This window comes from Malania oleifera, chromosome 4, assembly GCF_029873635.1.
Source record: "Malania oleifera isolate guangnan ecotype guangnan chromosome 4, ASM2987363v1, whole genome shotgun sequence".
NCBI lineage: Eukaryota > Viridiplantae > Streptophyta > Magnoliopsida > Santalales > Ximeniaceae > Malania > Malania oleifera.
In genome coordinates this window covers 100,152,167-100,179,629 of record NC_080420.1, presented here as the reverse complement: position 1 = coordinate 100,179,629, position 27,463 = coordinate 100,152,167, and the positions used below count along the sequence as shown (strand labels likewise).

The 27,463-nt window shown below is 35.0% G+C and overlaps 1 protein-coding gene across 1 annotated transcript; it reads left to right on the top strand.

Annotated features, from left to right (window-relative positions):
• The first annotated feature begins 444 nt into the window (after positions 1-444).
• Positions 445-27,186, top strand: LOC131153558 (uncharacterized). Its single transcript, XM_058105946.1, has 7 exons — positions 445-1,044; positions 10,506-10,683; positions 15,325-15,422; positions 22,925-23,021; positions 23,710-23,795; positions 23,987-24,079; positions 26,835-27,186. The coding sequence occupies exons 1-6, from the start codon at positions 784-786 to the stop codon at positions 24,038-24,040; spliced, it is 774 nt and encodes a 257-aa protein (XP_057961929.1). The 5' UTR covers positions 445-783; the 3' UTR covers positions 24,041-24,079; positions 26,835-27,186.
• Positions 27,187-27,463: the final 277 nt, after the last annotated feature.

Here is a 27,463-nt window from a genome sequence, read left to right as displayed (position 1 = left end):
ATTAAACTGCATTCCCTAAAGAGACAATCTGGCATTTGGACTAAATATTACACGACATAACTCCTATACTTGGGAGAACATTAATTCGGATCTTATACTGTCTTTTACATATATATATATATATATATATATATATATTCAAAACGAGTTGTTTTTTGTAATTATTTTAAAATTTAGAAAAAATGAAAGGACTATTTTGTACATCAAAACAAATTCTTTATTTTTTATCATTTTAAAATGAATCTTAAAAACTTAAAATTAAAAATTAAAATAAAAAATATTTGCACAATTGATACTTAGGGCGCTTTACCAAAATTGTGTCAATTTACATGACATAATTTTAATGATTGGATGTAAATATTTTCTAGTAAATTAAATATGTGAAAAATAAAAAAATCTGTCCACACCAATATTCTTATAACCGGATCGAGAAGTGAACCAAGAGGTTGTTGGTTTTTTGGTTTTTCTGGTCAGCCGGGTCGTCGGTTCTGGCCGGTTCTCACCGAGCCAAAAGCACATTACATTCAGCCCCCACCTCCTCAATCAAAAGCCGCCCATCTCCGCGATGATCTAGATGGTACTTGCGCAAAGTGGATCAAACCTCACTATTTAATTACTGTTCTAGCATTGGGACTTGCTATGTGATTACTCTCCTCTGATATCCCAATCCGAACTCAACCACAGCCGGCACCGAATCCACGAGAAAGCCCGCTCAATCCCGACATTTCAATCCAATCGAGGCACGAAACCCTAGAGCTTCGATTTTGACTGCAGCGCTCCGCCATGGCCACCGTGCCTTCTTCGGCGTCAACGTCCGCCGCTTCGTCGTCTTCGCAGTTTACTTACTCAAATAATTCTTACTTCCCTCTGCCCTTTCACCTCCAGCAATCGGACCCAATGGCCGCGTCGCAGTATCCAAAGCCTTACGTCGCGCCTCCCGCTGTGATTCCTGCCCCAGCTGTGAAAGTTCCAGCAGCTCCAGTCACGCCCTATCCCGCTCCGGCACCCGTTGCTGGCGTATACACGCTGCCACAGTATCAGCAGGTGCGTGGTAGGGAGGTTCAGTGTTGTTGTTGATATATATATATATATTATTTGTATTTTTTGGGGGTTATCATTTGTGTGAAAGTGCTTTTGCGCCCTTTTAGTGTGATGAGTCATTGTCTGTTCCGTGAATTTTAGATGTTCTGTGGTATTTAGAAGTGAAATTTGCATCGATTTTCAGCTGGTAGGATACGAGAGTACTTAAAGAAACCTGAATTTATATGGATTTTATCTATTTTGGGGTCATTTTCAAGGTGGATTTTACTCATATGCTCCTTCTCTGTTTTTTCTTTTGGGTTGTTTGTGAACTAGCAATATCATTAACGAAGGAAAAATGAGTTCAATTAGAGGAAAAGCTGCCTAAACAGACACGAAGCTAAGCTGCCAAAATAAAATACATATTTTATTTTCTTTGGATGGCTTTATTTGAGACCTTCCGGCAATGTTACTCGTGTAGCTTCCATTGAAATGTTTGGTGTTTGATTTCACTTGGAAGTTTTCATTGACATTATAAACAAAGTTGTTGGAATGGAATGCTACGTGGGATCCTTGGGGTGATCAACAGGATCAGAAAGAGGATCTCAAGATTCTGCTAGGGTTTGTCCCACATCGGTTGCGGAAGGGGCTTGGTGGTAGTTATTAAGTGTGAGGAAAAGTCTCACCTCATGAGTTAGCTTTTGGGATTGAGAAGGCCGAAAACCACCCAACACTGGTATTAGAGCTCATGGTTTCTCCCTGAGATATTGGGCATGTGGTGCTGCCAATTTGGTGAGCCCAATTCATGAGGAGTTTGGAGCCCGATGTGTGAGGGGGAGATTGTTGGAGTTTGTCCCGGTTCTGGAAGGGGCTTGATGGTAGTTATTAAGTGTGAGGGGAAGTCTCACCCCATGAGCTAACTTTTCGGGTTGAGAAGACCCAAGACCACTCAATAGATTCTACTTACAATATAAATTGAACATTAAAAAACATATATGTGAAGTTTAATGACAATCTTCATAAAAAACATAAAAACTTGAGTACCAAGCATTCAAAGTTAAAACAAAAAACTGAAGAAAAAGGGGAAGCAATTTCTAATGTTGATTTAATGAACTGCTGTTAGCCACTGAAGATTCTCTGCTTCTATGCCACTATCATTAGAGTTGTCAGAGTATCAGAATTCTGGCTAGAAGAAGAGGAGGAGGAGGATGAGGAGGAGGAAGAGCTCTTTGTCGAAGGAAGGACTAATGAAAGCATTTTGTTAATTGAACTTTGAACAGAAAAGAAGAAAAAGAAGTCTCTCTGGCAGCCTGTTGATATTTGCCACTTTTCGAACAAGGGAACAAGCTGGGCAGCCTGTTGATATCTGATATCTGCTGCATGGTTCTAAATTGTGGTAGTGGGAAGTATAATGTAATGGTAACGGGTGTAGTGAGAAGTGGGAGTAGCAGATGTTACATAACGAGAAATGGATTTAACGGCCGTGAATTTTTTCCAAGCTAGCACAACCTTATGTATGTTAGTATATTTGTAACCCTTATTAGAAAGAATTTTAGTGTATTTTGGATTCTTTAGTTCAACTAAGTAAGTTGTTTGGTATGGGCAAGAAATTTGTATTTGTTTTAAACCACCATTGATAGAAAATTTATGTGCATGTGTATTTTGTAATTTTTCATTATTCTCACAGGTGATAAATTCTTAAATGTGATAAATTAATTAATAAAACAAAATACATTATACAATCTATTAATCTATTAGACACATAAGAGCATATGAATGATAAAAATATACAATAACTAGGAAAAAGAAAAGAAGGTTGAAGTTGAAAGATATAGAGCATATGAATAATAAAAATATATATTAACTAGAAAAGAAAAGAAGGTTGAAGTTGAAAAATATAGAACATAAATATCAAATTGCAAATATTATCAAAATAAAATATTCTCTTAACAAATTAGTATTATCAAATTTTTAATTATGCATCTCTTTTGAGTATTAAAAAAATAGTAAATTTTGTATCATTATCATCCTCATTATAATCTTTTTCCACCTCTCTCTGCATAGTATATTGAGAATGATTTATGTAAGGTGGGAAAAATGTAAGTGAGAAGAAAAATTGTAGAATAAATAAAAAAATATATTTTTTGTAACAGTCCTGTAGTGGTTACATAATAACCGTAGTGGCTTTTAAGTAATGATCACGATCCATAATGGCTGCTACGATCATGTTTTTTTTTTTTTTTCCCAACCAATTTCACAGCAATGGTATTAGGATTCCAAAAAACTATTACGTAATGTTGTTGTATAACGGTTGCAGCCGCTATTTAAAACCATAATCTACTGCTATTTTTCGAGTGTTGAGAGCTCTCTCAAGTTCAATTTTGAGGTTCTTCGTACGCTTTAAGTTCTATTGAGTCTTGATGTGTAGTGAAGATGTCCTAGGATAGGATAATTTTGAAAGATTTGGAGTAAGTAGGTCGCGTTTGTTGCAAAAGAGAAATGTTCAGGGCCCTGGTCGAATTAAAATTTGTATTAGACCTTATCTTAAAAGTAGATAAATAGAAGAAGTCCAATCCTACTTTTAGAGTAGGATCAAGTGGGATTGTGATTTTATGATCCTAACGATCATGATACAATCTTATGGTAATCCTACATGGTCCAAGTTTGCACATCGATTGGGAAAAATTTAGGATCGCAAGATCATATGAGCATATGATTCAAATTGGAATTATGATAACCATGAGTATACATATTTTGCATTTTGCAAGCTTTTTGAGTATTTGGATTGTATTTGAAACATAGGTTTACAATATATGGTTCTTGGCATGTACACTAGCCTATGACATGCTTGTTGTTCTCATTTTAGTTGAGAGAAGCAAAATGAAAATGTGTGGAGAAAAAGAATGTGGATAGAGATGGTGGAAAAATAGGAAAGTGAGGAGAGAGGGAGCTATAGGATATGTGTGGAATGGGTAGGTAAGTGATAGTTAATGGCAATTTTAAGTATTATTTCATTTTTGTGTTTAATTTTAAACTTCTTTTTATTTAATGATTGTGCCTTTTTAAGTTAATTACAATAACACAAAAATTGAAGGTGGACAACTCCACATGGGTTTCTTTTATTTTTGTAGTTAGTGCTTGTGCACACATGTTTATAAACACAAACAACTGTGAACCAAACCTTACTCACTATCTCATTCCAAGTCATTTTAGGTCTACCCCTACCCTTTCTATTGCCCTCACTAAAACTAGCTCTCTCTCCTCCTCATTAGTGCACTATTGGCCTACGTTGCAAATGCCCAAACCATCCAAGCTACTCCTCCCTTATCTTATCTTCTACAGGAGCTATTTCTAACTTATCGTGAATATTTTTATTCTTTAATTTATCTTTTAATGTCACATCACTGATCCACTTTGGCATTCTCATTTTTATCAACTTTTTCTTTTTGCATATGTTATTTCATAATTGTCTGACATTCTGAACCATATAGCGTAGTTGGTTTTATAGGTGTACTGTAAAATTTACCTTTTAATTTTAATGGGATGTTTGGCTTGCAACATAAAAAAAATACCCTTGTGGAATTACATTCTCGAGAATCTCATTGGAATGAGATGCCCACCTCATGGGAGCATTTTCGTTTGATTCATGTTGTAAGATTCCTACAAATTTGCATAGAATTCCTATGCCAATGTTTGGTTCAACATGGGAACTCTAGTTGGCATTTCAAAAAAACAGCCATTATAACTTTGGCATGTGCATAACCAATATACAAAGAATAATTATATTTTCAAAACAAAAATCTACTAAGAATGTGTGTTTAATTAAATTCATGTCCTAAAATTTTCAACAATCATAAATTTAAAAAACTTAACACTTAAATAATCAATTAACCAAATTAATTAAGGGCAATATAATGTCTAAATATTAATTAAATATTATTATAATAACATAATAATATTTTTTAATTAATATGTATTTATTTTAAATGTAATAATGGTGTGATACTACTATATTAATAAGGGCATTATCATCTAGCTCATTAGTATAGTGAGGGCAATTTGGTCCAATTACCTATAGGGGAGGGTGGGAATAGATGCCCATGTCTCATGGGAATCCTTCCATTCCTAGGGATGTGGGCATTATTGGCACATCAAATTCTAACGTTCAACCAAACGTGGGAAGCATCGCATTCACAAGAATTTTGTGAGATGCTACAAACAAATTTACCCTAAGGGCATTCTATGATCATGCAACACGTTCGGAGAACTTTTCCATTTCACCCAACATGCCCTAACTTTATGCGTTACATTTTCTTCAATTTCTCCTTCAACTTGTATGATATATCCAAGATATTGAAATCTACTGGTGCTATTAATTTCTTGACCATCAATTTTAATCTTTTCTCCAATATTCCCTCCTTCTATGATTGAAATTACATTTCATATATCTAGTATTATTTCTACTTATCCTAAAAGGTTAAAACCTACAAAGCTTCTCTTCATAATTCTTACTTTGATTCTACTCCAATCCTAGTTTCATAAATCAAGACAATATCATCTGCAAAAACAACATATACCATAGAACCTCATTTTGGATACTCATAGTAAGTTCATTGATTGCAAATGTAAAAAATAGGGGCTCAAAGTAGAGCCTTGATGTACGCTTATTGTGATTGGGAATTTCCTAGACTCTCCACCTATAGTCTTAACACTAGTCATTATTTCATTATACATATTCTTAATGACATCAAATATACCTACTGCATGCTCCTTTTTTTTTAATTTATTTTTCTCTAAAATCCATCATAGAAGTTCCCAAGTTTCCCTATTATAAGCTTTCTTTAAGTCAATAAAAACCATACGTAAGTCTCTTTATTTCCCTAAACTTTTTCATTAATATTCTTAAAAAATATATAAGATTTGTAGATGATCTATTAGGCATAAAAGCATATTGGCTTTTTAAGACACTTGTTTTTAACCTTAATCTTTGTTCAATTATCTTACGGTTTCATTATATGACTCATACATTTAATTCCATCATAGTTACAATTTTTAATATCTCCTTTATTTCTGTATTATAGGTATTAAAGTGCTTTTTCTGCATTAGATTAGCATTTTCTTAGTTTTTATGATTGTGTTAAATAAATTATTTAGCCATATAATTTCATTATCACCTAGGCATTTCCAAACTTCAATTGACATGTCATCTGATCCTATAGCTTCTTCATTTTTCATCTTTTTTAATTCAAACTTAACTTCATTAACTCTAATTTTGGTTATAAATATCTTCTTTTTTTTTTTGCCTTTTCCTCAATTGTCAATTCTAATTTTAAGCCTTCTACTTGGCTTTCATTAAATAACTTATTAAAGTAACTTAGCCGTCTTTGTTTTATGTCTTCTTCATTAACCAAGATAATATCATCCTCATTTTTTATATATTTAGCATTTTACATTACCCAAGTCCTTGCTCTTTCTTTCTCTAGCTCTAGCAAGGTTAGTGTCTCTTTCCCCTTCTTTTGTATTGGTCTAGCATATAAATTGTTACATGATCTTAGCTTCACTAATGACCTTTTTTGCATCTTTTCTAGCCTATTTATACTTTCAAAATTTCCATGGTTCTACATTTTTGCCATGTTTTATATCAAATTCTTTTTGTCTTTACAATTTTTTGAACATCTTGATCCCATTACCAACTTTATTTATTATCCAAGAATATTCCTCTAGATTCACCTAAAATCTCTTTTGTTATCTTTTTGTAGAGCTAGCTATCTTACTCCAAAGAGCGTTTGCTTGCACTCCTTTATTGTCCAATCACTGTCTTTGATTATTTTATCTATAATTTTTGTTGTATGTTCTTCCTTTAGGTTCCACCATTTAGCTTTGTTGCACTAATTTTTATTACCCTTTCTCTTCTTTTTTTTAATATATATCCAACACTAAAATTCTATATAGTAAAGTTTTCAGCTGGGATAACTTCACAATCCTTACATGATAACGATCTATTCTCCTAGTTGAGAAATAATATAGTTGACTTTTATGTTGTCCATTCTTGAATGTTTCTATCTTATCAAGTATTTTCTTCTTTTCTTAAAACAAGTATTCATTGTAATAAGATCATGTGGCATGGCGAAATCTAAAAGTTACAAATTCTTTTGGGGGCCAATATTGGTGGGAGAAAAGGTGCTGGATTTATGGTTTAGATGACTTCAAATTCATAAAAAAGTTACAGTAAAAAATTGAAGTTTTGGAAAAGGAGTCTTTGATCATTGTTCGTTGCTCTTTGTGGACGTCTTGTCCTTGGACTTCTTGTACTTTGATATGGTTTTCAAAGAAGTTTTTCTCTTATTGATTTTTTTTTTTTTGGAATAAGGAGACTTATGGTTGGTGATATAAAAAAGGAAGATCCTTTGGGTTGGTCAAGGTTTGTGGAAAACTTAAAATAGTTTGAAATTTGTTCGTTATAAGGTTGGTAATGTGGAGAGAGTTCAAAGATATCAATATAGAAAGTGAAGATTGCTTGCGCCATGAACTGAAAAAAGATTCACATTTTTGGGAAGATCTTTGGGTTAAGGAGGCTTCTTCAGCCAGAGCCTCTCGCAATCTCATTTGTTTATCTAATCCTCATGACACTCCTATTTTTAATTTTCTTTTAATTTGGGGGGGTGTGCAATCTTGGGATTTCCACATTGTGCTAGTGTGTGTGATTTAATTAAGAAAGGGATGAATGATATTATTCTTTTATTGAATGTACTTGATTCTTTTCATGCTTCCTGCGGGAGATACAAAAAAATCTTAAGGTCTGGATTCTTTTTGGGATTATCCTTGTTGATCTTTGCTTCTGTTCATTCACGCAACTCTTTCTAATTCTTTGTTGTAGCATTCTTTCATTTGGGATGCTAAGTTCTGTAAACATTGAAGGCATTTACTGGGAATGGTAATTCTCTTTCCTTCTTTTTGTTCATCGTTTCCTCTTTTGTATAGATTGTTCTCTTTGCTCGATGAATATATTTCTTCGTTCTTTATTTCTAGTGGGGCTGGTTTCTATTGGGACTTCCATTTTCGTAGGGCTTTTAATGATAGGGAGTTTTTGGAGCTAGCCTCCTTATTATGTTTGTTGGTAGGTTTCTTTCCGAAAGGAGAGACTTTCGGTCCTGGATTCTTGATTCTTCTGGGTAGTGTTGTTGCAAATATATTTTTGAGCATTTAACCAATAAAAACTGTCTTTCCGGCCGCATAGATAAATTTGGAAGGCTAAAGTCTTCTACAAGATTAAGGCTTTTATTTGGTTGGTTGTTCTTAATAGAGTTAACACTGAGTCTGCTGCAGACTGGGAGGGGCTCAGGCCTTTCAAGGCTTTATCTCCAGATCTATGTTCTCTTTGTTTTGAGAATTCAGAATTTGCTTCCTCGACTGTTCCTTCATTGCTTGTTTTCTTGGAGGGTGTGGAACAGTCCTTTTGGCTTATTTCGAGAGTGTTGGGTGTGTTTGGAGCCAGTGAAGGATTTGCTGGCTCTCACTTTTCAGGTTTTGGAAGGGTTAAAATGGTTTGGTGTTGTGGAGGTGTGCAATTTGCTCTTTTGTGGGGGGATTTGGTTGAAGCAGAATGTATTTTTATGGGGAGTCTTTGATTATACTTTGGAATAGGATTCAACATTTGGCCTCCTTGTGGGATCTGCCAGCAAGATATTTCGAGGGTTTTATTTTTTTATTTTTTTATTTTTTCTGGATTTACAGCATGATTGGATGGCTGCACTGTTTTGATTTCCTCTAATTTTTTGGTTTTTTGTTTTTCTATCTTTTTAGGAGGATTTCTTATGCTCCTTGTTGTACTTCTTCTTCTTAATAAGATGTCCTCTTTTTCGATTAAAAAAAGATTCAATGGGGGATTGGCTTAGATATGGACCAAACAAAAACTATTTATGTGCAAGTGTAACTATTGCTACACCCAGTGTGAACTGATCCAGCGTCATATGTGCATGCTTGGTGCATGTGCACATGTTACTTCGATCATTAATGGGGTTTTTACGTTGGATTGTTTAACCTACATGAGCAAGTTAGCTTTTGTATTGCATGGGCAATATTGACAAGTTTATTAATTGTCGATATAAAGATAAAACAAAATTAGAACAAAAGGTGAAATTTAAATAAATGGAGAACTTGGGGCCTGGAGAGGCCTCCGTTCATTTTATTTTATTTTATAAAATTCAAATTAGTGGGAGACTTGGGGCCAAGAGAGCCCCCTTGTTATTATTATTATTATTTTTTAAAAAGTTCAAACTTTGAAAACATTTTGGAGATTCCACATGAGGGGCCATATTTGATTGTTCGAGTTTATAGACTAATGGTTTCTGAAAAAGATGATCTAATTCCTGTAACACTGTATCATAGATCTTAAGACTAATCCATGAAGGCATTTTTTTGGTTGTTTGATGTCAATGAAGAAAATAATACTCTCTCTCTCTCTCTCTCTCTCTCTCTCTCTCTCTCTCTCTCTCTCATGATTTTAAAAAATGGTAATGGTTAGGGTCATGGTGTGATGGTTGCAGCCATCGAGGACCTTATGTAAAAGGTGACAGACACTGCGTCCACAAATTCATTTTTTTAATTAGGGAACTTGTTAAAAACATATAGATTCACATGTTTTGATCCCATAATTGTACATACTAATGCTTTAAATGATTTTTAGTAAATTCTGATCAGTTTAAATGTAACATGCTACTCGTATTGGATGTCATCTTAGTTGCTTTAGTTGCTATTGGCAGGAAGAAGCACGCAATTGCTACTTTTCACTACTTTACTGATTATAATTGAAATTTTTAAACCAAGAAATCGTAAATATTAAGAAATAAAACATTGAATGTGGTCTTTTGTACTTTTTTCAGTAATAGAATATAGAATGTTATGATATTAAACAAGAACAAAAAAGCATAGCAATGAAATTTATTTTGGTTTCTGGATGAGGTGTAAGAAAAACACAAAATAATGAACTTAGAATATGAATAATGAGAGGATTTAGGCTTATTTGAATCTAATTTTAAGAAAATACGTACTAATTGTCAAAGAAAATAAACCAAAAAAATGAATTTTTTAATAGAAAATTGATTACTAAAATATTCCAACTTAAATTTGAGTTTCTAAGCTTCAATGAAGGGAAAGAGTAAAAAAAAAAAAAGACTCAAAAGCCTGTTTTAGTGTCATTCACAACCAGTTTGAAAGTGTTACGGTCCAAGTGGGATATTGCCCTGTGACGGTCTTAGAAGCCACTGATGCCACTACATAATGGCCATTACGCACTGGTTTCTAAAACTATGCTCTCCACACACACACATCACACATTGCATGAATTTTTGGTTCTTCTTCTCTGCCATGATCTTGACGCCCCCCCCCCCCCCCCCCCCCCCCCCAAAAAAAAAAAAAGACACAGAAATAGTGCAATATTTATCTTATGCATACATCACACATGATTGCTTGCACTCTGTAAACAGGCTCAACAGCTATTTCAGAGGGATGCACAGACGATTACACCGGAAGCTTTGGAGAGTGTTAAAGCTGCCCTTGCAAGCAGTGAGATTGAGCACAAAGCAGAAACAAAAAAGAGAGCACTACCTCGCAAAGCTGCTGGGCAGAGCTGGGAGGATCCAACACTTGCTGATTGGCCAGAAAGTATGATGTGCCTACCAACTTTTTTTTTTTTTTTGCCTTGAATTTTATGTATGATCGATCACCATGATACATCTACAGCTGAGTTGCATTCATTGTGGACCTTGTATTATTAGCAAAAGACTCTATTTATGCTATGCTTTTAAATTTGTTATGTTGTGTTTACATGTTGAATGTTGAAACTTGAAAGCCAACTTTAGCTACAGAGGATTGCTGTACTCATACAGAAAAAATATTTATACCTTGAAAATGACAATTCTCTGATGGATTTGGTGATGTGTAAGTTTTGTGTTGTCCAAGATTGAGTGACCGACATTAAGTTTGGCTGTAATGTTTTGGAGGGTTTAAAGGCTTTAGCTGCTTGTGTTTCTTTAGCTCAGCTGCTGCCCTATTTAGCTTTCCCTCTAGGGGGCTGTGGCATCTTGGATTCTAGTGGTTCAAAAGGTGGGTAGGAGGTTTGAGGGATGGAAAATGGTGCACTTATAACTTGAGGTCGTACTACAATCATTAGTGTTTTCCTTTCTAACATGCCCATTAATTTCTTATTTCTTTTAAGTGTTTCCATGACTGTAGCTAGGGTGCTAAAGAGGTTGATGCGTGATTTTCTTTGGGCTGGTATTGGGAAGAATAAGAGTGACCTTCTTGTTAGTTGGTGTGGCTAGAAAATCTAATTCTGAAGGGTGATTGGGGCTTGCCAGCTTGGTCGTATGTTATCTTAAAACATCTCTCTAGTTGGAAAATAGTTGTGGAGGTTCCCCTTAGATCTCAATTCCCTACAGCATGAGGTGACTAGGAGTATCTAAGAGTTCGTTGAAATGGGTGGGATACTAAAGGAGTGGTGTTTTTTATCATCTAAGTCTGCGGAAGTTTGTTCCCTAGGTTGCTTGTTTTTTCTTACCTCTTTCTTGGTTCAGTGTGGGTAATGGCAACAGGTATGAGTCAGTGAGGTTTTGGAGAGGTTGATGCCTAATATTTTTAAGCTTTATTCACTTCATAATGCACCAATCAGCCCTCCCTTTTCTTTGCCCCAGGGGGGAGGGGCTCATTTTCTTGAGATTTTATTTTCTTTATGAAAAAGGAATCTTAATGGAAGAGAGGTTGATGTCTCACTATTGCTTGATGTTCTGGATCTTTTTGTCCCTTATAATAGAGTGCTCTGAGCGTTTTGGTGGGGGCGTCTTTGGGTTCTTTTTCTTCTAAGTCTTTTTTCCTCCATCTCTTTAAAACTCCTTTGCTCAATCATTAGTTTGAGGCATATCGTTGGAAAGCTAATGTTCCCTTTCAGATTTGAACTTTTATTTGGACTGTGATTCTCAGGATCAATGCGCATGATTTGTTACATGTTCAAAGACCCTATAAAGCCCTTGGTCATGATATTTGCAATTTTGCATGATGCGCTGTGAGGCTAATGAAACAAGCGTATACCTTTTTTATTCATTGCTGGGCGGTGAACCATCTGCATCAGCCACCTTTATTTTTTGTTGTTGTTTTGGTGAAGTGGGTAGCACCTCAGGTTGTCGGCATTTCCTGCTGGTGAGATACGGAGGCTTTTGAAAGAGTATAAAGGGAATAGCTTGATGGACATGCAGTCTTAGCTATTCTTTGGAACCTTTGGTCGCAAGGGACACAAGATTTTTTAAGGTTTATGCGACCTCTCACTCATTTATGTGGGATAGAGTAGTTCTCTTGGCTTCTCTTTTGGGCTTTTATTTTTCTCTTTTGTTTTTTTGGGGGTGGGGGGGGGGGGGGTTGGGGGAGGTGTGGGAGAATGTTTCTGTCTAACATTCAAAGGGATTGGAGAGCTGCACTATTTAGTTGAGTATGCACTCTTCCACCCTTCCAATCTCCTACCCACATTCTCAACTACTTGATCCCAAGAAGCTACTGATGTAGGATTGTCCCCCAGAGGGAGGCTTAAATAAGATAGCGGGCAAGCTAATGAAGCACGACCGGCTAAAGCATTAAACCCGTTTGAATGACTTCTCCCCAGATTAACGCTAGCCACACTGCTCTTGGACATGTTGATCTTTCATCCTGAGATTTTTTCGCCCATCAAGAAAAAAATCCTGAGTTTTTTTTGTCAAAGACACTACAAAGCAACCACCTTTTGGAATTTATCAGCATTATCTTTAAGAAAAAATGGTATCATGATACTCATTTGCAAATTGAAGATGTGGCGCCTTCACCTCCTCCCTCCCTACCACTAAACCTCTAATCACCCGTGAACCCTGGGCATGTGTGATCAATCTACTTAAAATATCAACCACCAGGGTAAACAAAATTGATATTAAGGAATCCCCTAAAATTTGTTTATCTTGAAAGCAGACTGAGCCCTAGTCACCATCCACCAAGACCTCTCATCATCTTAGATAAAACATTGGTTTAACCAGATTAGTAGAACTAAAATATCTTACCCTCTTGGATTTGGGATTACTCTTATGGTCGGGTTACTCGTTGCTTGCAGGTTTGGCATAGGTTCAAAACAACGCTTCTGTCATGGTCACTTGTAGTAAAACCAAAGACTTTGGATATAACATTTCTAGTAGCGGTATGGATTGGAAGTGGTGCCAGGGATGACTGTAGTTTGTAGTTTTCATTGCCTGACGTTTGTCAGCTACTGCATTTTATTTCGACAGCATTAAATTGTTGCTGTTGCACTTTATAAACATGTTCTTGGACTGTTCAAAAGGAACTACTGCAGTACTGCCTGATATTTTTTCTTACTAAGGGACTGGTTGCCAACATTGTAAATGAATGTGTGAATTTTTGAAGCTTGTGCAATTACGGCCTATTATAAGTCTTCAAAAAGGTGATTCTAGTGTCATCTTAGTTTTAGGTGTGTTGACCTTTAGCACTTGAAATGCGCTAAAATTAAAGTTTTTATTAGGTCTTTAATCTCCTGCCATTTTGGAGGGCAGCCTGTGCTTGAAATTACTAATTATGGAACACTTTTATACAGAAAACGCATATGAACCGAACAAATTCATCAACAATTGTTGGGTTTCAGTTATTCTGGTTATCCATGTATTACATGCCTTTGCTTCAGAGCTTTTTCAATCCTTATTTGTAAATCTATTTATTTAGATTGAAACTGGTTGCTAACATTCATAGTCCCTCTATAAATTTAACTTCCCTAGCTGCGTGCATGGTTTTGGAGTGGCCTTTGGTCTATTTAGGCATTCCTTTGGGAGGTAAGCTTCGCTTGTCAGCCTTTGGGGATCTGCTGGTGTCTAAAGTAGCCAAGCGGTTGGATTGGTGAAAAGGAGTTTTGCTTTCTTTGGGTGCTAGAATTAGTCTTATTTGGAGCATCCTTGTATTTTTTCTCTCTTTTTAGGATTTTTTTTTTTTTTTTTTGGGGGGGGGGGGGGGGGGTAGCTTGTAAGTTAGAGAGGATTGTGAGTTATTTTCTTTGTTCAGTTGTAGGGGAGAGGAGATATCATTTGGTTTGGTGGGAGGTAGTCTGTAGGTCTAAGGAAGAAGGGTTTGGTCTTGGTAGTGCGGTGTTTAAAACCATCTCCTATTTGGCTAAGTTGTTGTGGAGGTTCCCTGTGGAGGGGAATTATCTTTGGCACATGTTCATAACAAGTAAATATGGTTTATGCCGGAATGTGTGGGTTGCTAATTGGTGTGTTAGTAACTCTTTTGTGAGTCCTTGGATGTTCATTTCTCATGTTTATCCTTCTTTTCTCTATTCACAAAATTTCAACTAGGGAGAGGAGATCCTTGGGTTGGGAGGGGGTCCACTTTATCTTCTTCATTTGCTCAGTTAAATCGCGTCTCTTCCCATCATAATATGTGTTTTTTCTTACTTTTGAGAGGGATTTCTTTTCTTAAGGTTTCCACTTCAGAGGGGATGTGAATGATAGAGAGGAGGAGGAGTTGTCTTCTTTATTCATTTCACTGGAGAGTTGCCATATCTCCAGTAGGAGTGGTAGTAGAGTTTGGTCTTTTGATTCTTTGGGGGAGTATTCTTGTAAATCTTTCTCTTTTTATCTAAGTTCTATGCTTTCCCTCTCTATCTAGGTTTTGGGAGGCTAAAGTTCTTTCCAAGATTCAGGCTTTTGTTCGATTGGTGGTCCTTAAATAGAGTTAACACCAACAATCTGCTGCAGAGTGCATGACCTTTTAAAGCTCTCTATGTGTGTTATGTATTGTAAATTGGTAAAAGTCCAAAGGATGTGTTGCACTTGTTTATTCATTGTTCTTTTGCTTGGAACTTGTGGAACTCTCTTTTAGGGGTGTTTGGAAAATTCCAAATTCAGTAGAAAATCTTTTGACTATTTCTTTTGCTGGTTTTGGGAAAAGTAAGGATGATAAAAGCTGTGGAGATGTGCCCGCGGGCCTGTTTTGTGGGGAATTTAGTTGGAAAGGAAATGCTTGAGTTTTTACTAGGAAAAGATGGGACAGGATGTGATACTTAGCTTCTCTTTGGGCTTATAGTGTTGGCTGCTTTAAGGGTTGCTATTTTCAGATGTTGTTAGATATTGGAATTCCTTGTTAAGATCATGGTGTTTTTTCTTTTTTTGTCTTGTTTGAGGACTTGTGATTCTCCATTTTTTTTCTTCTTATACTTCTCAAAGTCATTATCCCTCTATCAAGCTTCTGTTTTACTTTGGTTTTGTGGAACTTTTTGGCATTTTGCAGATGATTATCGCCTGTTTTGTGGTGACCTGGGTAATGAGGTGAACGATGATGTTCTTTCAAAAGCTTTTGCACGATTTCCTTCCTTCAATATGGCCAAAGTAAGTTCCTATGTAACTTCAGCATCTTTGTTCCGGTGTGATTGGCAACTATAGTGCAAGTAACTGTTTGTTTTAGTGTATTCGGGCTTTTTGCACATCCTCTTCATATGTTTGTTTGAAGCGCACCAAGCTCTCAGTTTTTTTATGTACTTTAAGGTAGGTCTTTCTGCAGTCCATATTTTAGCTAAGACGTTTGGCTCTATGAATAACTTGCAAGATGCACAGCAACATATAGAATTATAAATAAGATTACTAGCAATCCAGAATCATTAGTATTCAGTGATCAGCATGTGTTTTTTTTCCTAAAACCAAAATGTTTACCCAGTATCTAATGCATTTTCCTTCAGTATGGGGTAGCTTGTGTCTCACCATTTACCAATTGGTGTAGCTATATTATTTATATGTTCGGATATATATTTCTTCTTTTTCATAGTGTTACTTGGATCTGTTTGATAACATTGAATATATTACTTAAAACTGTAGATTTGAATATAATCAGTGAATTTTAAAATTCTGTGTTGTCAATTTGATAACTTAAAACAATTGAAAACCATCTACTTAGAAGGGCTTAGATTGAGTATTGAGTTTATGCTTTCAGTGTTGACTAATATTTTTAGTGGGGATGTAATGTATTCGGGTTAGTGGTTATCCCGCCCCAATCCACCCCTATAGGGGCAGATTTGGTGGTTTCTAAATGGATTTGGGGCAGTGGTTGGGGTGAATTGTCTAATCCAGGGCAGATTTAGGCAAATAAGTGACATGTATTTTCCTGCCCCGAATTTACCATGCCCTGAATACTGCCCCATTTAACCAAAATCTGCCCCAAATCTGCGCTGAGTGTAAAAAAATAAATATATGTTTGTATGCATGCATGTCTGTGTCTATATATGTGTGTGTGCATGTACAAATGTAGTATTTTATTCAATTATTCATAACTTCTAAATATATATTATTTTTATTTTAGTTTATGTTATATTATTCTTCTAGAAAGGTTATGATATCTATAATTATATTAAAAATATTAAATATTAGAAGTTATGTTATTTTCACAATATAAAGACATTGAGTTTTTTTTTCAAAAATTTGTATGTTTTTATAGTTGGAGGGGGGCAGATTCAGATCTCCAGCTGGAGGCAGATTCCTTAAATGAGGCGGAGATGGGGATGTAAATATGCCCTAAGGCAAATTTGGGTGGTAGTCGGGGCAGGTAATTCTTGATGGGTCATGTTTAGGCTCTGCTTCTCCTACTCCAAATCTACCTCGTTTGCACCCCTAATTTTTAGTGCTCAATCGAACAACAGCTTAGTGGTGTATGACATTGTAATTCAGGATCTATGATGCCATTTTATGAGAGTCGCCTTTAGTGGGCACATTGCTATAATTGTCTAATTAATTTCTTTGAACTCTAGTAGATCTTCATGTTCTTATGTCTATACAGAAAACTATACCTATGAAATTGTGTTTTTAAAAGGATTTCAAAACCTTGCTATCAAAAAATAAAAATAAAAAGAAAAAGAAAAGAAAAGGGAAGAAAAGAAAATAAAAAGGATTTCAAAACCTATGGGATTTGCTAAATCTTGGGATTTTATATCATAAAGATTTCAAATCCCTTGATGTCAAATCTGAGTATTGATCTTTTCATAAGTAAGGGGTGTGGTTAGGGCATTCACCTTCAACAACCTTGTTCAAGTGTGCCGGGCTAAATTGATTTGTTAAATTTACTTTACAGTTGCTCCATTTTTGTAATCATTTAAAAATGTAGGGTCACTGTCGGTGCTTGGAATGTCTATTCCTAAAAATAGAATGGTTATAATTGAGGAATTGGATGGTTTGGGTAAACTGTAATCAGATTTACTGTACAGTTGCTTTTTTCACCACTTCTGTAATCATATTTTAAAAATGTAAGGGATTTCAAAACCTATGGGATTTGCTAAATCATGGGATTTTATATCATGAAGATTTCAAATCCCTTGATGTCAAATTTGAGTATTGATCTTTCCATAAGTAGGGGTGTGGTTAGGGTATCCACCTTCAACAATCCTTGGTATAAGTGTGCCGGGCTAAATTGATTTGTTAAATTTACTGTACAGTTGCTTTTTTGACCACTTTTGTAGTCCAATTTTTAAAATGTAAGGTTACTGTTGGTTCTTGGAATGTTTATTCCTAAGAATAGAACGGTTATAATCGAGGATGGATGGTTTACCCAAAAGATGGATTGCCATACAGCGAAAAACGATGCAAAAATTTTATTTTTTTCCATGTAGCATGGAATCGATAAGGAATAACTATTCACAAATTTCACTATGGGAATGTCTATTCTTTTCCTATTCCATGTTGGATGGAATAACATAAAATTTTGTATGAATAACTTCTCTCTAAATTTTTACATCCCTAAACAATTTTCATTACATTCTCAACTCATCCTACTCTTAGGAAAAGATATTATGTGAACCAAGTGTAACCTAAGGAGCCTTTTGGTATCATTGTCAAAAATTATAGAAAAGAAGATGAAAAACCAAAAATAGAAACAAAAGACTAGAAACCAGTAACCTGTTTGGTTAAAATTTATAAAACTAATACAAATTAAAAAATTAATTAAAAATGCTCATTTTCATCTTTAAATCAAGTAATATTATAAAAATATGATTAAAATAATAAAATTACAAATAATATACGTTAAAAAATTACTATAATAAAAATAAAATTTATTATAATTATTTTACTTAATTGTTCTACTTTTAATATTTACTTTACAATATAAACTTTATTGGACATGACAATTGAAAAAAAGTAAAAGTATTTTGTAATTGACTTTATTATTATGATTTGAAATTTATTTATATTTTTCTTTTAATTATATTCAAATTCATATGATCATTTAATTTTGATTTTAATTTAAAAGTGTATAAAATGAATAATTTAATCCAAAAAACTATTTCTGAGTATTAAAATTTCTGGCAACAGGTTGTTAAAACAACTGAAAACCATAAAATCTGGTTTTTAGTTTTTGGCAAACAGCAGAAAATTGACAACAGAAACAAAAAACAGACAACATAAATAAACGTGCTTTTATAAATGTTTCTTTACTATGGAGAAATAGAAAATATCAACGATACCAAGCAGGCCCTAAGTTCCTTCTTGTTTTTTTTTTTTTCCTTAAAAATATATTTTATTTTATTTTATTTCAGTAAGTTAGGTTTCATTAGTTCTCATAGTAACATAGGCAACAAAAGTCAATGCTTTAGTTTGAATTAGCTCAGTAGACCTGGTCTGCAGTCCTACTCCTGCCTCAGTTCTTTGAATCGGTAGGAATCAATAAGGTATCTTTCTAACTGAATTTTTTCATGGGTCTGCACAGAATTGCATTTTCAAAATACAAAATAGCCTCACATCTATACATGCTCTCTGCCTTATGCAAGTAACAGCTGTAAACAAAATTTGTAATGTCAAAGATGCTAGAGTTGAAAGATCCTTTCCCTAAAAAAAAAAAATAAATGACTCTGGAGTTTTAATTAGTCTCTCCTTCCTCCTTCCAGTTTAAAGCAAACCCCCTCAATTCCAATACAGCAATATACAGACTCCCAAATACACCCAGTGACAAGACCATGGAAGAGAAAGTGCTTAGTGTTTCCCCTTTTTTGAAAGAAACAATAATTTACTAGAATTTTTGCCCTTACAAAATTATCAGTAGTCAAGATGCACTTGCATGTAGCTTCTGAAGGAAAATTTGTGTTGTAGGATATGTTTACAGCAAACAAAAATTTGTTTACTCAATTAACCTCAAAGGAATGCAAAGGGTTGAATAATAAAAAATGTAGAGGTAAATAAGTTGAATTGCACTTATGGGTTTAGTTGTTGCCTCAATATAAAATTTGAATGATTCAAATTGAATTAAATGCACTTAATTCGAAATAAAGACTTGTAATTTTTCAGTGGACTTGAGAATAAGTAGCCTTGGCTCGAACTTGAGTTAAACTGGTTAGTCATGTTGCAAATGAACTGAGATACTAAGTTAGCAGGTGCACTATACTTTAATGCCTAGAGCTACTCTGAGGATACTGGTTCTGGATATTTGGTGATGGAAGCCCTACTTCAATGCCTTCTGCCTCCTTTTTGTAATTGTCAAAGGGGTTATTCCCTCAATGTATCAGTCCAGGTAACTTTTTGTGTCTCTCTTAATTATTTCTTTGGAAGTTGTTCACCTACACCCACCCCCTCCCCCTACCCCCAAAAAAGAAAATGAAAAAAAAAATCCAAATTAAAACTTTAACCCAGTTGCTATTGGCAGTGCTCTTGGCCATGCATCACTCAGAGCACCAACACTCAAAAAAAATTGTGAACATGGACAATCAAATGGCCCCCCTGCACACATATAACTTGGATTTAAAGTTTTGTATTCTTCATTTTCATTTGTGTTCTCCTTTGACTCTCACAACTTCATTTTCTCTAAATGGCGAGAACTTCTTGCGTATCCTATCTTCTGATTTCCAGCGTATGATTTCTGATCAAACCCTGATGAAAACCTGGTGAACTCTGCCGGAACAAACTCCAACCAGAACCTAGACTCATTTTTCCCCTTATCTTGAAGCTGAACCAGTCATTGAAGAGGAACTCCAACCCAAAAAAGATTTTTCTCCGTTTGTATCCGGAGCAGCTTCTGTTGTCATTTCTTGTTCAGTTAACAAATACATCATGGGTTTTACCTCTATCAACGTTTTGGTCAAATAAGCTCCTAGATATGATACCAAAGTAATCAACTGTTCCAATTGATTGGTCACTGGTTCTTATGTTATGTTTGGTTTGCGGATGGAAGGGGAATAGGAAAGGAATGGAATGAAAATTCGAATGGAAAACATGACAAAATCAAGTAATAAACTTGATTTCCTTCTGTTCCTATATACCAAATTTGTAGCTAGTATAAATATGATGGGACTTGGAGGGAGTGGTTTGTTTGGATGATGACACACCAGACTACTGATCTTGATTCTTTATATTTGTTTATGCTCTGGTAAACCTTTACTTTCTCTCTTCCATGTTAGCATTTCATTCTCTGCCACCGACTTCTTTTGTTTTATTTAAGAATTTGTGACAATGAGTTCACTTATGTGATTCTCCTCACTAGCCTTCCTGCATATGGTTCATCTCTATACCTAGGTATTTAGGATATAAAGGTCAAGACATCTCCTGATTTTTCTTAGATAAAGTTTTTAGCTCATGGAAGGTTGCCGTTATTTCAAAATAGGTTTCATGGGCTTTTAAACATATGGTTTTCTATCAAAAAAATGTTATTTGTAACTGGCAAATAAATGGTAAAAATCAAGGCTAAAATGCCAATCACAAGGTTCAGGAACACTTGCAGCATCAAGCATGATGGGAACTTTGCATGGGTCACTCATGCTGCAATTATGTTGAATGAAAAAGAAAGGGAGCTCAGTTGAAGTTTATGGATTTGAAAAGATCTTCAAAATATGCATGTTTTCTTTTTCAAATATTTAATTGGAATTTCAGCCAAATAGCTTGGCTAGAATTTTGCAAAAAAGAGATTGAAGTTGAATTTCCATTCAACCACACCCAAAATATATGCTAAAACTGCAGTAATTTTGGCAAAAGTTGATATCCTTATTGCAATTTTGGCAAAATTTGATATCTTGAATAAAATCAGGACCAATGATTTGTTTGGAGAGGGCCAAATAAGGCACTATCGCCATATACATGTGTCCCTAGTTATGGAAGTGGGGCAACTTGTTTCATGTTTGTTCTTATATTGTCCTTTTTTGTGGAACATGTGGAATAATTTATCCAGATGTTTTTGTGTGAATTGGGTTTGCCCTCATTTGGATGGCCTTTGTGGTTTTCATCCTAGAGGTTTTAGGAAGGAGGGGGAGGAGAAAGCTCTCTAGAGATTACAATTATTCAGTGGATTTGCTTGGAGTGGAACACTAGAATTTTCAAAGGTTATTGCTGCAACTTCTACTCTGGTTTGGAGTAGAGCGACTTTTCTTGCATTGCGTTGGGGTTATGGAAATGATTTTTCTAGAGTCGTCTCATTAGTTGATATGCAATAAGACTTGAATCCTTTCCTTCATTTGCTTGCTTTGTGGAAATTTTTTCCTTTTGTTTTTTTCCCCTTGATTTGGAGGATGCATTGTCCTCCCTTGCTGTATCTGTATTTTCACGCAGAGGAATGTCTATTCCTTTTCTATTCCATGCTGGATGGAATAACAAACTTCTGAATGAGTTTTTTTTCTAAATTATTTTATACATTGTTGTCAAATCGAGATTTGAATTGTGAATCAAAATTTCAATTTTGGGAATTGAAAATTGAATCGAATTGAATTTTAAGATTCAGTACAAATTTCCAAATCAATTATAGATGGCATGCATATATTAATATATGAACAAGAAGTAAAATGGTATAGTACATTTAAATTTTGAGAGTAAGAAATCATAGTTCATGTGTATGCTTTCCCAAATGAAAAATAAGAGTCAATAATTATTAATTTAAAAAAATGAACTTCATGTTGTTCAAAGGAATCAAGAAAAAATAATAAAAAACTGAACTTTTGTTGTGGTCAAAAATTTGAAAATCATAATATTTCATGCTTATTCTCTCTCCGATAAAAATATAAAAAAAAAAAAAAATTAACTTCAAAAAGTGATATTAATTGGACAAACAACTAAGAAAACAACTATTGAATCTTAACAACGCAAGGAAACATAACTACTACCCTAGCCGATGATTTTTCTGTCCCTTCTTCTCAATGGCACACCACCATTCTCCAGCAGTGGTGAATGGTTTTGTGAAGGCATCATAAAGCCTAAAGTTCTATTTTCTCTTCTTTTTTAGCACAAAACTGGCATAGACAAGGAATGGAAGGTAATCATGTGAAAATCAAAGCAATAAAAAAATATTGTTTTGGGAGGATTTAAACTAGTTGGGTTTGACAATATATGATAGGTCCATAATTGTGTGGATATAGAGTTAGATCAAGTTGTTAGATTCATGAGGTGAGTCGATAGATTTGACAACCACTTAAGATTTGAATCGATTTGATATCAAATTGATATGAATCGTATTAACTGAATTGCAAAGCAAGATTCTAACAGCTATGATTATATCCCTATACAATTTTTTTATTACATTCCCATCACCTCCCATCTTATTTTTATGAACACATAGTCTGTGAACCAAATGTAACCTTAGTGTGCCCGATCATAAATGCATACCATGTCAATTTCATCCTATTCTTCTCTTTTCTGGCTGAGCAAGGCTATTGGCTGGCAATATCTTAATGCTGCTTTTATAGTTTATATTAGATTGAACTATCTCTCTCTCTCTCTTTCCTGTCAATTGTGTTTGCAAGTTCATTAATTATTTTTGCAATCATTCATAACTGCTGTTTGTAAATTTCATTTTAATGTAGCTGTAATTTGAACTGAGTCCATGTTCTTTCTGATCAACTGGAAGCTAATTAAGAACATGTACATTCCTCATTTTCCAGGTTGTGAGAGATAAGCGGACGGGCAAAACCAAGGGATTTGGATTTGTTAGTTTTTCTAACCCTTTAGATCTTGCAGCGGCACTAAAAGAAATGAATGGTGATTAACATCTTTACTTCTGGATGTGCTTACACAGTTTGATCTGCTCCCTTGTTTTTAAATATGATTTTGGTGCTATAATGACAATCTGTGTGTCCCCGAAACTCCCGATCTCTTTTATGGAGATACAGTTTCCTGTAGAGAGGAGGGGAGGGACAGACTTGGGTACTTGATGTTGTTTTTGTTTGTCATGTTTTCTGGTTGGTATCATTAAATTTGTTTGGGATTGATGACCCTGCTGATCACAAGCAGCATAAGCAAGAGTTATGATCACCAATGCAAAAGATTGCTGACACGGTGTTTGTCTCTATCATGACAATGTAAAATATACTGAATTGTGACTTGGTTATTATGGCATGAAATGTGTCTGTTGTCTGAACACCCCCCCCCCCAAAAAAAATAAATAAATAAATAAATAGGCAGATGGATTAGGAGTCTTATGTTTGCATAGATAATTACTTCATTATTTTATTTGGTCACGCTCACCAGTTCTTATGGTACTGGGCTTTTTGTTTTTAGTTTTTTTATAATATTAGAAAAAAAAAAAAAGTATAAATTTTTGTTATGTTAGAAAATAGTGTTTCAGAAGCACTGAATTAGTGGACACATTGAAGATTATAATAGTCATTGAATGGTAAATGATGAATAAAGCTTTTGATGCTGATGTTGACTCTAACCTAGTCTTCAGGTAAATATGTTGGAAATCGACCAATTAAACTCCGCAAGAGCAAATGGAAGGAGAGAACGGATTATGATGCTTTGGAAAGACAAAAGGTGCATTCTTGCATTTGTTGCTTCAGGGTTTTGAAGTTCATTATTTTTAAATAAGTAAAATGAGTGTATTCATTCAAAGGCACTCAGAAGGTGACAAGAAGAACAAGCTCACAGGCTTTGAGCTTTATTTTATGCTTTCCCTTTGGGCATTCCATTTATTATGGCTATTTTTTTTCTGATTTTCTTGGCAGAACCAAACACAAAAGAAACAAAAGCTTCCAAAGAAAGGTGTATTGCACAAGTGAGTGCTGATAAAAGCATATAAATCCAATGATAGAACCAAGGTGAGTGCATTGAAAAAAAAAAAAGCTTTAGAAGTTTCTTCCTTTATCTTCTTTATTCTTTTTGAATCTTAATTGGATGGGTTGCAAACATGCAGACCTAGTGATACTAACTAATTTGAACAATTAAGTATACTTCTTCATGATGTTTAAGTTCTATGTTATAAAAACCTTTGAAAGTTCTGTTAAAATGAACTCTTTTCATCTTTGCTAGAGCACAGGAAAGTACAAATTTATCATTGGAATGAAATCCCAAAAAAAAAAAAAGAATGGAAGTAACCACTATAATCTATAAATAGTGGACATGGTTGTTGTTTTTAAATTGCATAAAACATAACCTGTACTCTTAAGACATCCCATTGAATGGGCTTTAAATGCCATTAGTGGGGAAAGAAGGGGGAAAAAACTTCTGGATCCTATGAAAAAGGAATGTATCATTATCATCACCATCATCATTTGCTTGATTGTTTGTTTGTTTAGCTTTAAAATGTCAGTAAATGTTCCTAATTCATGGTTTTCCAACAAAAGAGAATAGGGCCAAACTCTCCCTCCCCCTCCCTCATCCTCTCTCTCTCTCTCTCTCTCTCTCAAGCACACACACACACACTCTTAACCATGAATCATCAAGCACACACACACACACTCTTAACCATGAATCATCATGGGATCCCCTCTTGTCCAGGCAGTGGGGATGCTAGCACTTCACAGATTAACCCAAAAGAAAGAAATGGGGATTGGAGGGAGAACCTAGTTATGGTGTTTGTCAACAATGTCAAAGATAAGTGGATTATCATTAGCTGAGAATGATCTTTGTGTGGCATAGTAAGGTTAGGGGTGTTAGCATTATTGGTAAATGTTGTGGATGGATCTAACAAAAGGTTTTCTTGTAATAAACCCCAACAAAATCAGGGGGAAGTTGCGGCAGCAAGAAGATATTTACCCAGTATGCCTGGAGCAGAGGGATGGAAGATCCTTTGCTGATGCAATAAGGGCCTTCAACCTGCAAGTGAACAACAGAAGAATGATAGAAAAGAACAGTTGACAGAGATTTGTTAGGAATGACCTTTGGTTTGAGAAAATTGGAAAAACATGGCTGACTTGCAAGCTTTTAATACCATGGCTGACTTGCATATGTATTCTTGTGCATGCTAGGAATGACCTCTGGTTTGAGAAAATTGGAAAGCAGTGGGGAAGTTTCAGCAGTATAGATGACAAATAACAATGCACAGGGAATGTCACTGTTTGACTAGGCTGGATTACTTATGTCAGCCATAGTATTCAAAGGCGTACCAGGATGACGAGGCTTGCACCTCATAGAGGTTGAGGTGAGGCCCCTTCAAGTGGCACACTGATGTGCACCAGAGGTTCGCTGGCTGCGACTCGCACCTCATTCTTGTTTACGTTACTTATTTTTCTCCTCACCTCTTCTTCTTCTGGCCTGCTGTGCTGCTCAGTCAGAGCTGCAACTCCCCTTTTGATGTTTTTTCTTTTTCTGTCTTTTTTCCCCTCTGGAATTTCTGCTCCTTTTTCCTGAAATTTCGGCTCTTTTTCTCTGTGCATTTTTCTTTTCTTCATTCTTCTTCTTCTTCTTCTTCTTCTTCTTCTTCGTAACTGCTCTCCTGATCTCAGTAAGAGCTGTTCTGAGACCCCTTTTTTTTTTTTTTCCTTTTTTTCTTTTTTGTTGTTTTATTTGGAGACTCTGCTGTTCTTTTCTGGAAGCATTTCCTTTTCTTTTCATTTATGATTTTGTTATCTGGAATTTCTGGCATGAACACCTAGTGCTGTTTCCTGGAATTTGAATTTCTCAGTCAGAGCTGCTCTGTTTTTGCTGTTATTTTTCCTGCCGCTTGTTTGTGCTTCTATCTCAAGGAATATATGGCATCAATGTTGCATATTACTGAAAAATTGTAATGTAGTATTCATTTATGTTCTAGTGTTGAGTATTTTTATATTTAAAAAAAAATCAATTATTAGTGCTAATGTGTTTACAGTCAAGAATCCACAGTATAGGACATTTTACAGACAATTTTAGTAAGTGTCCACCTTTCCTTTGTGTGGTACATGCCTTCGCCTCAATTTTATACATGGTTTTGATTTTGAAGCCTCAATTGCTCAAAGCTTTCACCTTTACAATTCAGGGCTGCATTAGGCAGTGGAAGTCTCTTCCTTTTCTTCTTTTGTGATCAACTTGAACGGCTCATGCCCTACAGGTTCATGAAATTACGTTTTCAGTCGTAAGGCCCAGTGAATCCACAACCATTGATGATAAATGCATTGGGGATTGATTTGTCGATTAAATCCATCTGTTGCCCTTTGGTTGGGTTCAGGTTTCAAAATTGTAGAACTGGCTTGTGGTTTGACTCATTGCATTTTGGTTCAGTTTGGTTTGCCCTGTGGCTGAACTCAAATTTTTTGTTTCACATTTTTTTGCTCTAAACCAACTGAGTAGCATCAAGTTCTAGCTGTTTTGAAGGGAATTTTTTCTTTCTTATTTTATTTTATTTGTCTAGGAAAAAAAAAAAACAAAACAAAGTGAACAATTGGCCGTTTAAAACTATACCCACTCACATCCATGGGGTGTGCTTAACCCCTAGTTTCGAAAAAGGGGTGGTGGGTGGGGAGTGCTGGGCTTGGTGGTGGAGAAATTTTTGTTTTAAAGCTTGGTTAGGTTTTAAGTTGATCCCTAGCATATTAGTCGGCTGACCAAGCAGTTGTTTTTTTTCTGTTTCTTTAATTATTCAAATATTGATCTGTGCAGATGGGAGATGCGAACGCTGCAGAATGCCAGAATCCTTTTGTTTGCCAGACTGGGGAACCCTGTCAAACCTTTGCTAGCAAAGCCAGGATTGTTTATGCGTTAGTTGTATTTTGGCCTGAGTTTCTGTATTCCATATCATTCCATAGAATGGTATTTGGATTTGACATTTAGAAGATTCGACTATCTTACATTTAAAATTTTGAAGTAAAAAAATTTTCTTCTTTTTTGGCTCTTTTTTTGGAGATGGCGTTGGTTGTTGAAGTTAGGGTTAGGGTTAGGGAAGTTCTACCTGGTTGATATAAAGTAGTGTCTGCTTTTTGGCATTTAATTAATGATTTGGTTTGGTTTTCCATATAGAACTTTATACAGATCCCATTGTCCTTTATTTTATTCAATCCACTTTGCAGAATGAGAAAGCATGACGATGCCACTTTAGTATTGATTGTTATATTAATTCATTTTAATGACAGTTACCATAATTTTCAATTATTTTTACTATATCATAGAATATTAGTTTTTAACCCATTCATCTTAGTTGAAATCTAAAATTTTAGGTGACTACTTATTTTATTTTAATTTATTTTTCTAATATATCGCTCTCTATATATTTATGATTAAATATTCGCAAA